The 12669-nt window shown below is 42.9% G+C and overlaps 1 protein-coding gene across 1 annotated transcript in view; it reads left to right on the top strand.

Annotated features, from left to right (window-relative positions):
- Nucleotides 1-501: 501 nt before the first annotated feature.
- Nucleotides 502-12669, top strand: part of col9a1c (collagen, type IX, alpha 1c) — a 138802-nt gene continuing 126634 nt past the window's right edge. The window contains exons 1-3 of the mRNA XM_078217022.1: nucleotides 502-958; nucleotides 7480-7565; nucleotides 10614-10697. Of these exons, the coding sequence (XP_078073148.1) occupies nucleotides 930-958; nucleotides 7480-7565; nucleotides 10614-10697 (199 nt within the window). The 5' untranslated portion in view covers nucleotides 502-929. The remainder of the gene's footprint in view (nucleotides 959-7479; nucleotides 7566-10613; nucleotides 10698-12669) is intronic.

Here is a 12669-nt window from a genome sequence, read left to right as displayed (position 1 = left end):
TTTAAATTCCACAACCACCTTAATGGGATTTGTCTCTGGATCAATTTGGGACATCCTGAAATCAAGAAAAGTGCTAAAGTTTAAAGTTTATTTATTAGTGTCACAAGTAGGCTTACATTAACACTGCAATGAAGTTGCTGTGAAAATCCCCGGCGCCTTTTCGGGTACAATGAGGGAGAATTTAGCATGGCCAATGTACCTAGCCAGCACTTCTTTCGGACTGTGGGAGTAAATCAGAGCACCCGGAGGAAATCCACACAGACATAGGGAGAACGTGCAAACCCACGCAGGCACAGGGAGAAGTTACAGACAGTGATCCAAACCTTGAATCAAATCCGAGTCCCTGGCACTGTGAGGCAGCAGTGTTAACCATTGTGCAACCGTGCCACCCCCGCTATATAAATGCAGTTAGTCCTTTTTTCAATTCAACATGCCCTACCTAATTGCAAATTATTCAAACCTAATTTACTTTCCACTTACATTCTTCAACATGCACCAATTACTCAAATGTTATTTTCCCCCAGTCTCTGATCAAAAGGAAATTTCTTCCATACATTAAACAGAAATTGGGTTGCAGGGTGGACGAAGAATCTGTTTTATAACCGTGTCAGTGTATCATAAAAGGGAAGCAAATTAAAACCTTCCCTTGGCTACCTTTGTACTCAACGTGTTGGGACCGAGGAGGGAGAGTTTATTGAGAAAAGTTGGAGCCAGCCAAGTCTCCTAATGAAACTGAGAGCCAATGGGATGGCGCATTAAGCTCCCAGCTTTTGCCAGGGGCAGCGTGGCAGAACTTCAACTAAGTATCACCCTGCGACTGCAGTCCTTCCGCAACTTTGCACGGCGCAACTGAGTCGCTTCTCAAAGCCTCGCCTTCTGATGCTGTACTTTTTCTCACCCGCTTTCCTGTTTTCCAGTTCGAGAGGAAAATGGGCTTGGACTTGTTCCATGGATCGAGGTAGGATCTCCAAACAATTTTAACAACTTGTGTTATGCTACATAACGGTTTTGATGATCAATTGCAATTAATACGTTTGACCTCATATATAATTGCGGCAAAACATGCTGTCTAAAATATAAATAGACGTACTCAATGAACGTTGGCTGGATTTCAGGATTTAATATGGGTCAGGACTATTTTCGTAAGGATCACGGTTCGACTTAAAGATGCTTTAACCCATCACAATTGGTATTGTCAAAAAAGAATATATGGGGCGAATTCATAAAGCACCATAATCGAATGTACATTTAGTTTACCATCGAAAGCAAGAAATGACACCCGGTAAATGCAATATATAGAACGTTAGGATGTGAAATAATAAATAAAATGACGTGTGCTAATTCGGGATAAGACCATAAATAATTATGTTTTCTGATCAGACTGTTTAATTTGAATCCAAAGCAAAATTCAAGTTAGGTTCAAAAAGTCCAATTGTAAGCTTCAGAAGTTGGTGTTTAAACTATTGTGACTTCTCAAGACTTCTTCCATTTCTGTTTCAAGAAATCAACACACGGGCTTTAAGTTTAAAGGTTCGCCACAACAGACGGTGGATTTTTGTAGGATTAGATGAAATCATAGACTTGGTATTCAATCCAACTTTCTGTTTGTAGACCAATTTCAGATCAATTCCAGAGGCATAAACTCTGTCAGATTTTCATTTAGATTGTATAGCTGGATGAAGGGAAAGGGGAGAAAGGGATTTTGGAACAGAGCAGATAAGTATGATCAGGGGCACTTGTTCAAGTGGAAGTTAAGCGGGCCATAGAGACTGCCTGGATTTGATGGCCTATTTCTCTGTCATGAACGTCCACTTCAAACTCTCATGGTTGAGTCTAAACAGAGCGAGAGTTGGATCATTATATGAAACCATCTGAATCAAACTGATTTATAAAATGGAAACTGCAGACAATCAGATTTTCCTGTTATTAATCGTCTCGCGAGTTTCTGGGATACTTGTTTTTAAATTTCATATTGCTGTTTCTCCATCTATTTTTTTGTCTCCTTTACCTCTGTTTCATGAGAGGCTGGCTTTGAATTTAGTCATGAACAGTGGCTCTCAATGTAATTCTCTGTGTGAATGATTGAGAAGACTTGGCATGTGCTCCTGCTATTTCTTTAAGTATTGGTAGGAAGCTGACATTTGCCACCTTGTGCATTTAATTTATGCCTAAGATGATATTGACAGTTGTCATGGCGAAGATGGGAGGCCACCACGCAGGAACAGAGGAATTGTGAAAAGATAACAAGATCAATATCCAGCTAGCTGCCCTCTATTGTCCTGGTAGCTGCAGAACAGATATATAGAGACCATAATGGATTGTTAACTAATCCTAGCAATTGATTTCTATCAATTAGCCTACAACAGGCCCAAATGTGACATAATGAAAATAGTGATTAGAAGAGCACTTTCGAAACCATAGCCGCAAACTCACATTTTCTTCCCTCCTAAACATGCTGCTTTTACATATTCCAGCCTGTATTATAGTCATATATCACATGCACCATAGAAAGCATTCTTTCTGGTTGTATCACAGCTTGGTATGGCTCCAGCTCTGACCAAGACTGCAAGAAATTACAAAGGGCCGTGAACAAAGCCTCCCACGCAGTGACTCTGTCTACAGTTCCTGCTGCTTCGGCAAAGCAGCCAGCATAATCAAGGACCTAGCTATGACTGTAACACTACATTCTGCACCCTCTTCTTTCCTTCTTTATGTATGGTATGCTTTGTACAGCGCACAAGAAACAATACTTTTCACTGTAAATTAATATATGTGACAATAATAAATCAAATCAAAAAGACCTGGAAAGACTAAACATACCATCATCTTTTGAGAAACATCTATCTATTAAATAGAAGTTATTTGGTAGAGAGTAATGAATTGTGGACATTGAATAATACAAATAATACTGACAAGGACTCAAATGGAACAGGGGTATCCATGCTTTTATGTTTCTGGTTGAATATGTGTGTACAATGGGGTCTCAGGACTACATAGAAAGTTTAAATCCTTGTTGATATAAATGTATCTCAAAGTGCTGATATTAATAGTTCATTTATTATTTTTATTAATAGTTAATAATTTATGACTTGTTCGAGTGACTATGCATTTGGACAAATAACAACAGATCAAAGCAAGTCAGCATAGATTTATGAAGTGTAGGTCATGTCTCACTACTCTCGTTGAGTTTTTGAGGAGGGTGCTAACAGTGTATAGGTAAGAATCTATAGATGTTGTCTACATGAATGTCCAGAGACATTTGATAAGGTTCTACACAGAGATTATTGTAAAAATAAACACACAGCAATGGAGAATTTGTTACATGGGTCAGTATATGGGTGGCATGGTGGGACGGTGGTTCGCATTTCTACCTCACAGTGCCAGGGATCCAGGTTCAATTTCAGCCTTGGGTGGCTGTCTGTTTGGAGTTTGCATGTTCTCCTCATGTCTGCGTGGGGTTCCTCCAGGTGCTCCAGTTTTCTCCCACAATCCAAAAATGTGCAGGTTAGGTGGATTAGCCATGGTAAAATTACCCTTTTTTGTCCCAAGACGTGTAGGTTAGGTTAGATGGATTAAGCATGCTAAGTGTAAGGGTTTATGGGGATTGGCTGGGGGAGAGGACTTGGGTAAAATAATCTGTCAGAGAGCTGGTGCAGACTTGATGGGCCAAATGGCCTCCTTCTGCACTGTAGGGATTCTATGAAAGTTAAAGAATGGAGGTAAAGTAAATGTTCTTGAATTGGTGGGATGTGTTCCCCAGCAATCTGTGGCTTTAGCTTTACAGAAAATACATTAAAGACTTGACAAAGGAATAGAGAGTTTACATCCAAACTGCAGATTACTCTAAATTAGAGACACCAATTTATGTATATGGGAGCAGGAAATTTAAAAGGGTCATAACCAAATGAATTGGATGCAACTATGACAGATTGCATTTAATGTGGCCAACTAATTTGGATGTGAGAAAGACAAATCAGGATTTTTTTTTAGAGGTGAGAGACCAGGTATAGTGGGGGAGCAAAGCGATTTGGTTATCCAGGTACACAAGTCACTAAAGCGAACAGTATTTCATCGGTGCAAAAAGACTAATGGGATGTGGAATTCAAAAATGTGGAAGTGTTACTTCAGAGCCTTGCATCGGGGAATTGTTACTTAACTGAAGCAGGTCAGTCAGAAATTCATGAAAAACTCACAACTTGGGATTCTTCCATACACTGTGGATTTTGTTTTAACTCTAGGGGCTGCCAGGATTCAGGGCGGGGTTGGATGCTGTGATAAACACATTTTGGGATGTACATTGCATTAAATATGAATATAGATTGTTGGTGTAGTTGGTTATGGTTGGGGTGGGTGCCCAATAGTGGAGGCTCCTCAGGTATGACCTAGAAGCTTGCAACTTCATTATCATATTTAATATTTCACCACGCATCCTTGGCATGGCTGGTCACCCACCCTCATGCCAACCTTAATTAAAGGCAGAATGTGCAAATCATATGTGGGTTTGTGTCAGAAAACCTATTTATCAGAACATTGCTGAATAGATAGGACATGCCATGGAAGTTTTTCAACATGGATCTTCAGGACAGATGCAAGAATGTCAAATTTCAAAGAGAGCTGATAGCTTGCCATGTCAACTTGCCATAGAGAAAGCAATGGAATCAACAGTTTTCCATGCTTTTGTTTAATTCAAAAAGATACAATGCATGGACATTTTTCTTTTAACATGCAGAGGACAGAACTCTGCATATGAATTGATGTAGCTTCTAGCAAGCCTAAGCTTCATTGTGATCCCTATTAATAATCGTAAACTGGTCATTAGTGTAATTCCTAAGACACTCAGAATTGTTCAGCAAGTGCTGTCCAATTGTGGAATCATATATAACGTTAACCGTTATTCTGGGTCATGCAAGCATGGGCTGGTTGAGTATGTTCAAGACTCTGCTTATTGTGAACAGCTGAAAGGACCTGCTGTTTGATACAATCCATTAATTATTAGGAAATATGGCCCACGTATCTGACATTGGACTGGCACTGAAATTCATATACTACATTAATCATCTGTATGGTAGGCAAAACATATTTTCAGTGTCCTGTCTTTTGCAAGCAGAAGGAACATGCCCAGACATTGCAACTTTTTTGAATTAAACAAGATCATGAGGGAAAATTGTGTATTTTCCATTGCAATGCCTCGACCAATCAGGATTAGCTTGCCAAACAATCAGTAGCCTTTCCTCATGCAGTATAAATTTTTGCTCCCTTTGAAATTCAACATTTTTAAAATCTGTCCTGCTGAGTTCAAGATGAAAAGCTTTGAAAGCGTGTCTTTTTTTTAACAGCACTCAAATTCTATACTCCCAAGTGACTATTTGTAGACATGCGATTTCTCTGACTTTAAGCATCTACTTGATCCTATTTTCTTTGAGTTAAAAGTTCACTCTTGGTCAGGTACCATCTGGACCACTGCTTCCAGATGTGGACACTAAGGGGAGAATCTTCTCCTTTTGGAATATATAAGCTTTAGAAAGCATGATATGGGTCTGTACCCCAGTGGCATCCAAGGGCCAACCGCAAGTGCAATCTTCTTAATCAGGAGGCTGGCTCTGGGGTGACAGCTGGTCTGCACAAGCGGTGGGCCAATCAGAATGCTCAGGCTGTGGGCAGCTGGCAATCCCATAAGACCATAAGATATAGGAGCAGAATTAGGCCACTCGGCCCATTGAATCTGCTCCGCCATTCAATCATGGCTGATATTTTTCTCATCCCCATTCCCTTGCCTTTGCCTCATAACCCCTGATCCTCTTATTAATCAACAACCTATCTATCTCTGCCTTAAAGACACTCAATGACCTGGCCTCCACTGCCTTCTGCGGCAAAGAGTTCCACTGATTCACCACTCTCTGGCTGAAGGAATTCTTCCTCATCTCTGTTTTAAAGGATCGTCCCTTTAGCTTAAGATTGTGCCCTCTGGTTCTACTTTTTCCTACCAGGGGAGGGTGCTGCTGATGTAGACGAGAGACAATGAGGCTGCCTTAAGATGGAGGTACCCTCTGAACAATTCTTGAGTTGTTAAAAGTGAGTATGGCCACAGCTGCTAGGCCATCAGTATTGAGGGGCAACCCATCCACACAATGGCCTTTGACCGCAGCTGTGGTCATCTGGCACCAACAATTCTTGGTGTTGGAATTAAAGGAGGCTTCACTGGCACCAACTAGCCTGACACTGGGGAGGCTGCCTGTAGGTACCTCCTGAGCTTCGGTCTCAATGTCCATTGTTGGGAAGATCTCAATGGTGTCATTAATTTGCTTTTAGAAATGCATTTAATTGATGATAGTTACCTGCCCTACAACATGACTCAGAGGCTGGAAAGTGTTGGGGTGCCATTGTCGAAGTTGTCTCACCTCCAAACCTGTCTCCGCAAGATCGGGAAGGTTCTGCCCTCACCAAAGTTTTATCGGCCTTGCTGTGGGTACAGTAGGTCAGATTGATACAAGAGTTAAAAATATAAAGTATGAGGAGTCGGTTACTTCCAGAACAATAGATGGCAGCAGGAAGTTGCAAAACTGTCATTTAGTTGAGAGACTTAACGAGCTCATAAAATAGAGAAACGCCATATTGAATAACTCATTGTTTAGCATTGTATACAATATTTAATAGTTTCATAAAGAAAGTGCTCTTCTGATTGTATTGGACAGATGTTGAGCGCAACAACACAGGAGGGTACATAAAGACCTAATTAAGGCAATTGTAAATTTTTTAAAGTATCGACCTATATACAATGACGGACAAATTGCTTATTTTCTGCCCTCATTACCCCCACTGGGAGAGATGCTTCAGAGATGCTTTTGGTCAATTGCCAAGAATATAGTAACTCAATAGCAGGCTTATCCTATCCACCATGTTGCCATTCCATCCAATCCCTTGCCTCCACATAAAATACTGATGCTCTGTTGTGTTTGTCCTCACAAGGCAGCCGGTATTTGAAAGTTAAAGAGGGGAATTGCCCCGACATGTTCTAATTCCATGGCCCTCCATAATCTTGCACAAAGTAACAGTATATGAAAAATAGGAGTCTCTTTGTATCTTGTAGATTAAATTTCAAGTGATGCAGCATTTATTTATTACACAAACATTATTGTAAAAAAATAAATGGGTATTCTTTTCATGAGAATATTTTTGACAAACTTATTTTTCTTTGTTTGCAAGCATGTCCTAAATCAGACTCCAATGAACTGTCCAAAAATGTGGCTAATGCCATCATGATGCAAATAATAAATAGCTCTAATTGCTTTTCTTCCACCCTTCTAAACTTGTTCCCTTGAAGCCAACTCCTTTATTAATATTTTATCATCCAAGTCCATATGATGAAGGTATTTTTGGTTTACAGGCATGTTTCCCTGGATATGGATAAGGTGTCTTGTGATGTTCTTATATATGGTTTCTGAACATTGACATTTTGTTTTTAATTTTGCCTTGAAACAGGAAAAACCAGGAGGAGTTCTTGGTGAAGTTGTATATCTTCACTTTGGCGACCTTACAGACAGTGCTTTGGTCTCCAGTATTGTGCAGTAAGTGAGACATCATAGAATCCCCAACAGTGCAGAAAAGGCCATTCTGCCCATCGAGTCTGCACCGACCCTTTGACAGACTATTTTACCCAGGCCCTCACCCCTGTCCTATCCCTAGGACACCACACATTTCTCATGGCTAATCCACCTAAACTGCACATCCTGGGACACTAAGGGGCAATTTAGCATGGCCAATCCAGCTAATCTGCATAAAAGCAAATTACTGCGGATGCTGGAATGTGAAACCAAAAGAGAGAAAGCTGGAAAATCTCAGCAGGTCTGGCAGCAGGTGCTTTGGCAAAGGGTCATCTGGACTCGAAACGTCAGCTCTTTTCTCTCCTTACAGATGCTGCCAGACCTGCTGAGATTTTCCAGCTAATCTGCACATCTTTGGACTGTGGGAGGAAACTGGAGCGCCTGGAGGAAACCCACGCAGACATGGGGAGAATGTGCAAATTGGGTCCAGGGACCCGGAAATTGAACCTGGATCCCTAGACCTGTGAAGCAGCAATGGTAACCACTATGCCACTGTGCTGCCCCAATGTCATTTAATAAGAATGCATTCAACTGCTGTGATGCTGCAGAAACTATTATAAACATGCAAAAATGACAGGCAGGAAAAGACCACTTGCAGCTTGCCTACAATAAGGGGAAAGAAATTTGCGAAACTCCTTAGCGCCTCCCTTCCCCCAGGGCAGAGGTCATGTTTACCAGTTACATCTGGATGATCTTTAATTCCTGATTAATCATATGTTTTTGCAGATGGTATCTGGCTGTGCCTTTTGGTGAAGTTAGCGGAAAAATGCACTCGTTGCTCCAAATAATTGCACACGCATTTCTAACATAATCATATGCTCATATCTATCCAGTCTCTAGGAATCTCCCGGTTTTGAGGTTATTATTGTCATGGGTCTACAGATAGTATTCTGGGATAAGATACAAGGAAAAGCTTGCCATCCGTTAGCCAGTCCTTGTCTTGCATCAAAAACTTGACCCATTTGTAGACTACCTGCAGCTACATTGTGCTTATATCCACTTATTGCATCTGCTCCTACTTTTGCAGGACACCTAGTCTGTGGAACATTATAAGATTTTAGGTGTCCAGATCACCAACAACTTGTTGTGGTCCCCCCATGCCGACACTATGGTTAAGAAAGCCCACCAAGGCCTCTACTTTCCCAGAAGACTAAGGAAATTTGGCATGTCAGCTACGACTCTCACCAACTTTTACAGATGCACCATAGAAAGCATTCTTTCTGGTTGTATCACAGCTTGGTTTGGCACTTGCTCTGCCCAAGACCGCAAGGAACTACAAAAGATCGTGAATGTAGCCCAATCCATCATCCATCATCCCATCCCATCCATTGACTCTGTCTACACTTCCCAGGGCCCCGCAAAGCAGCCAGCGTAATTAAGGACCCCATGCACCCCGGACATTCTTCCTTACACCTTTTTCCGTCGGGAAAAAGAAACAAAAGTCTGAGGTCACGTACCAACCAACTCAAGAACAGCTTCTTCCCTGCTTCTGTCAGACTTTTGAATGGACTTACCTTGCATTAAGTTGATCTTTCTCTACACCCTGGCTATGACTGTAACACTACATTCTGCACTCTCTCATTTCCTTCTCTATGAATGGTATACTTTGTATCGCGGGCAAGAAACAATACTTTTCACTCTATGTTAATACATGTGACAATAATAAATCAAATCAAATTCACCTTCCCCAGTACTGTCTGGATTGTAAATCAGTTTTTTTCTCACTAATGAATTTGCAAAAAAAATCATTTTTTTTTATAATTCCAGCTGGTGACTTTATCCCATTGAGATTCTTTGTTTAATTTCAATCTAGTTTTCAACAAATCTTTCATCCATTTTCTGCAAAGAACATTAATTCCCATCTAGTCTTCCATAAATCTATAGTCCCTCCGTTCTCCACAACAAACATCCCTCTTGACCAATAATTACAAAGGATATGCACTGCTCTCACCTCTCAGCCTCTTTTTAAAAAAATACTCTCATTTAAATAAAGAGAGAAATAATTTGCATTTATATACAGCCATTCAAAACCAGGATAAATGTCTTTCCTTCAAATAGTAAATCCTTAACATCCAGTTGAGTGGGTAAGTGGATTGGGGTCTGGTTTAATGTCTCATATTGTAGGTGAGATCTTTGACAGTTCAGCAGCCCCTCAGTACCACAAGGAAAAATCATAGAAAGCCTACAGTGCAGAAGGAAACTTTCAGCCCATCGAGCCTGTACCAACACAATCACACCCTATCTCCGTAACCTCAAATATTTACCCTGCTATCCCCCTTGACACTAAAGTGCAATTTTGCATGACCAATCGACCTAACCTGCACATCTCTAGAGTATGGAAGGAAACCGGAGCACCCGGAGGAAACCCACGCAGACCACAGGGAGAATGTACAGACTCCACACAGACAATGACCAAGGCAAGAATTAAACCTGGGTCCTTGGTGCTGTGAGGCAACAGTGCTAACCACTGTGTCACCATGCCATCCCAAAAGCGCCAGCCTGGATGAGATGATTAATTACCTGCAATTGAACCAGAACGCAGAATATTGTGCAGGTTTGGAACAGCCATGGTAAATGTGAGGGGGTTACTGAGATAGAACCATAGAATCCCTACAGTACAGAAGAGGTAACTTGGTCCATCGAGTCTGCACCGACTCACAGTATCTTAGCCAGGCCCTCTCTCCCGCCCTGTCCCCATTACCTCACACATTTCCCATGGCTAATCCATCTCATGTACACATCTTGGGACACTATGAGGCAATTTAGCATGGCCATACCACTTAACCTGCACACTTCTGGATAGAGCCAGGAGGTGGACCTGAGTTAGATGCTCTTTCAGAGACTCGGTGCAGACTCGATGGACCAAATGGTCTCCTTCTGCAATGTGGGGATTCTATGGATATTCTGCCTCTTAATTTTACAATTACACTGAATGTGAATATCATATATTTGTATCTAAATGTTAACTTTAATGTACCATCCATTGGACTAATTATATTTTCCTTTATCCAGCAGTGGAAGACAGACTTAATTACAATGGTCTGGATGAAAGCACTGTGTGTCCTAATATTAGGATTGGACAAGATGATTTGCCAGGCAAGTTTTAAGTTTTAAAAAACTGGCTCAGAAATGCTCTGAATAGCACTTGCAGCAGAGCGTATGACTTGTATCTAAGGAGGAACATATGCGTCAATTCAAGCTGCGAATGCTGACAGAGATCTAGGCCATGATTCTCCCATCCTGCTGTGCTAATTTTTTAGCGCAGCGGGCCGGGAGATTCTCGCGTCAGCTGATTTGCAGGATTCATGCATGCGTTCGCACCCCGCTAGCGTCTCCCAGCGTTGGATTTCTGGTGGCGTCAGCTCCGTGCTGGAAGTGGGCAGCGGGGCGCAAAAACCATTTAAATTGCTATTTTAATATCATTAGAATATCTTTATCAGGTCTGGGACTGAAGTCTCCAGGCCTACTAACCTCTCCATCCCCGCCTGGAGTGTTTCACTCCATCAGGGATTACAGTAGCTCCCCATTTTCAGAGAACTAGCGGCCCGACCCTGCTGGTGTGAGGGGGGGCAATCGGAGTCCTCCAGAGGGTTGGGTGGTGAGGGATGCCACCCAGTGGGCAGCTTCGCACTGCCCACCATCCATAGGGTGACGCCAGGGGGCAGGGCCTACGGGGTGGGGCCTGATGGGCCAATCGGTGGGGGCAGGGTGTCCCGCTGCCGCTCTGTACACAGGATCGGTGGGGGAAGGAGGGAGGCCAGTGATCGTGGTGGGGGGAGTCAACCTGCTGGGGTGGTCGGGATTGCGGGAAAGGTTGGGAGGGCTCGGGACTGTGGGTGTGGGGAATCAGGGCGGGTCGGGAGGGTGGTGGTTCAGGGCTGGCCAGGGAATCATCGGGTGGGGGCAGTGATCGGACCATGGGGGGGTGGTGAAAGGGCCGACTTTGCGGGATTACGGGGCTGGGCAGCGATTGAGCTGGCCAGCAAGTGGGAGGCTGGCAGTGCGGGGCCACTGCACATGCACCGATCTTGTTGCTGAGAGATCGGCACAGAGGCCCACTCAGCGATATGCTCCCGGCCTCTCCCGTGGGGATAGGTCCCACCCACTGAATTATAATGATGTACACGCAAGTGACCTCTGCAGTGCACAGAGTGTGGGCGATTCTTCTCTGAACTCCCACTGAAAAAAACAGCGTGAATTACTCCAGTTTTCAAGTGAATTCAACACTTAGGATTTTTTGGGGAGAATTCCGGCCCCAAAGTATAAAAGAATGAAAATATTTTGAATCTCTTTGAAAGCCTGATTACAAAGAAATGCTTAATGGTGAAGTTATCAGCTACTGTGCAGGCGCTCATTCCACTGCTGGGGTCTGCTCTGGCATTTTTCTTTCCCCTCCCTTTGTTTCATTTGGATTCTCCAATATGGGTTGATGTCCTGCCTCAAATCTTACAACACGACCGATCCCAGGACCATGTGTTGCTGCCAAAAATTAGAGAAACCTGGCTGGCTCGGAGCAATGCCCTGGCCACTATGTTATATTGAGGGGGTGGCACGGTGGCACAGTGGTTAGCACTACTGCCTCACAATGCCAGGGACTTGTATTCAATTCCTGGCTTGGGTCACTGTCTGTTTGGAGCTTGCACGTTCTCCCCGTGTCTGTGTGGGTTTCCTCTGGGTGCTCCAATTTCCTTCCATCGTCCAAAGATCTGCGGGTTAGGTGGATTGGCCATGCTAAATTGCCCCTTAGTGTCAGGGGGACTAGCTCGGGTAAATGCAGGGGGGAGGGTTATGGGAATAGGGGGTGGGTGGGATTGTGGTCGGTGCATTCTCGATAGGCCAAATGTCCTCCTTATGCACTGTAGGGATTCTATTATTCTATGAACAATGAATAATCATTGCAAAGACAGAATTATTTGATTCAGAGCCGCATAATTTGCAGGTTTTCAGAGTTCCTGTGTGATTCAAGGGCTTTTAAAAAGTTGCAAATCAGTGGACTTGGCAGCAAATGCTGATCGCTGATAATTCTGTAACCACAAGCTCACACAGCTTTCATTTAAGCACTATAGCA

This window comes from Mustelus asterias, chromosome 7 (genome assembly GCF_964213995.1).
Source record: "Mustelus asterias chromosome 7, sMusAst1.hap1.1, whole genome shotgun sequence".
NCBI lineage: Eukaryota > Metazoa > Chordata > Chondrichthyes > Carcharhiniformes > Triakidae > Mustelus > Mustelus asterias.
The sequence above is the reverse complement of the archived record's forward strand: the minus strand, read 5'-3'. Positions and strand labels throughout refer to the sequence as shown.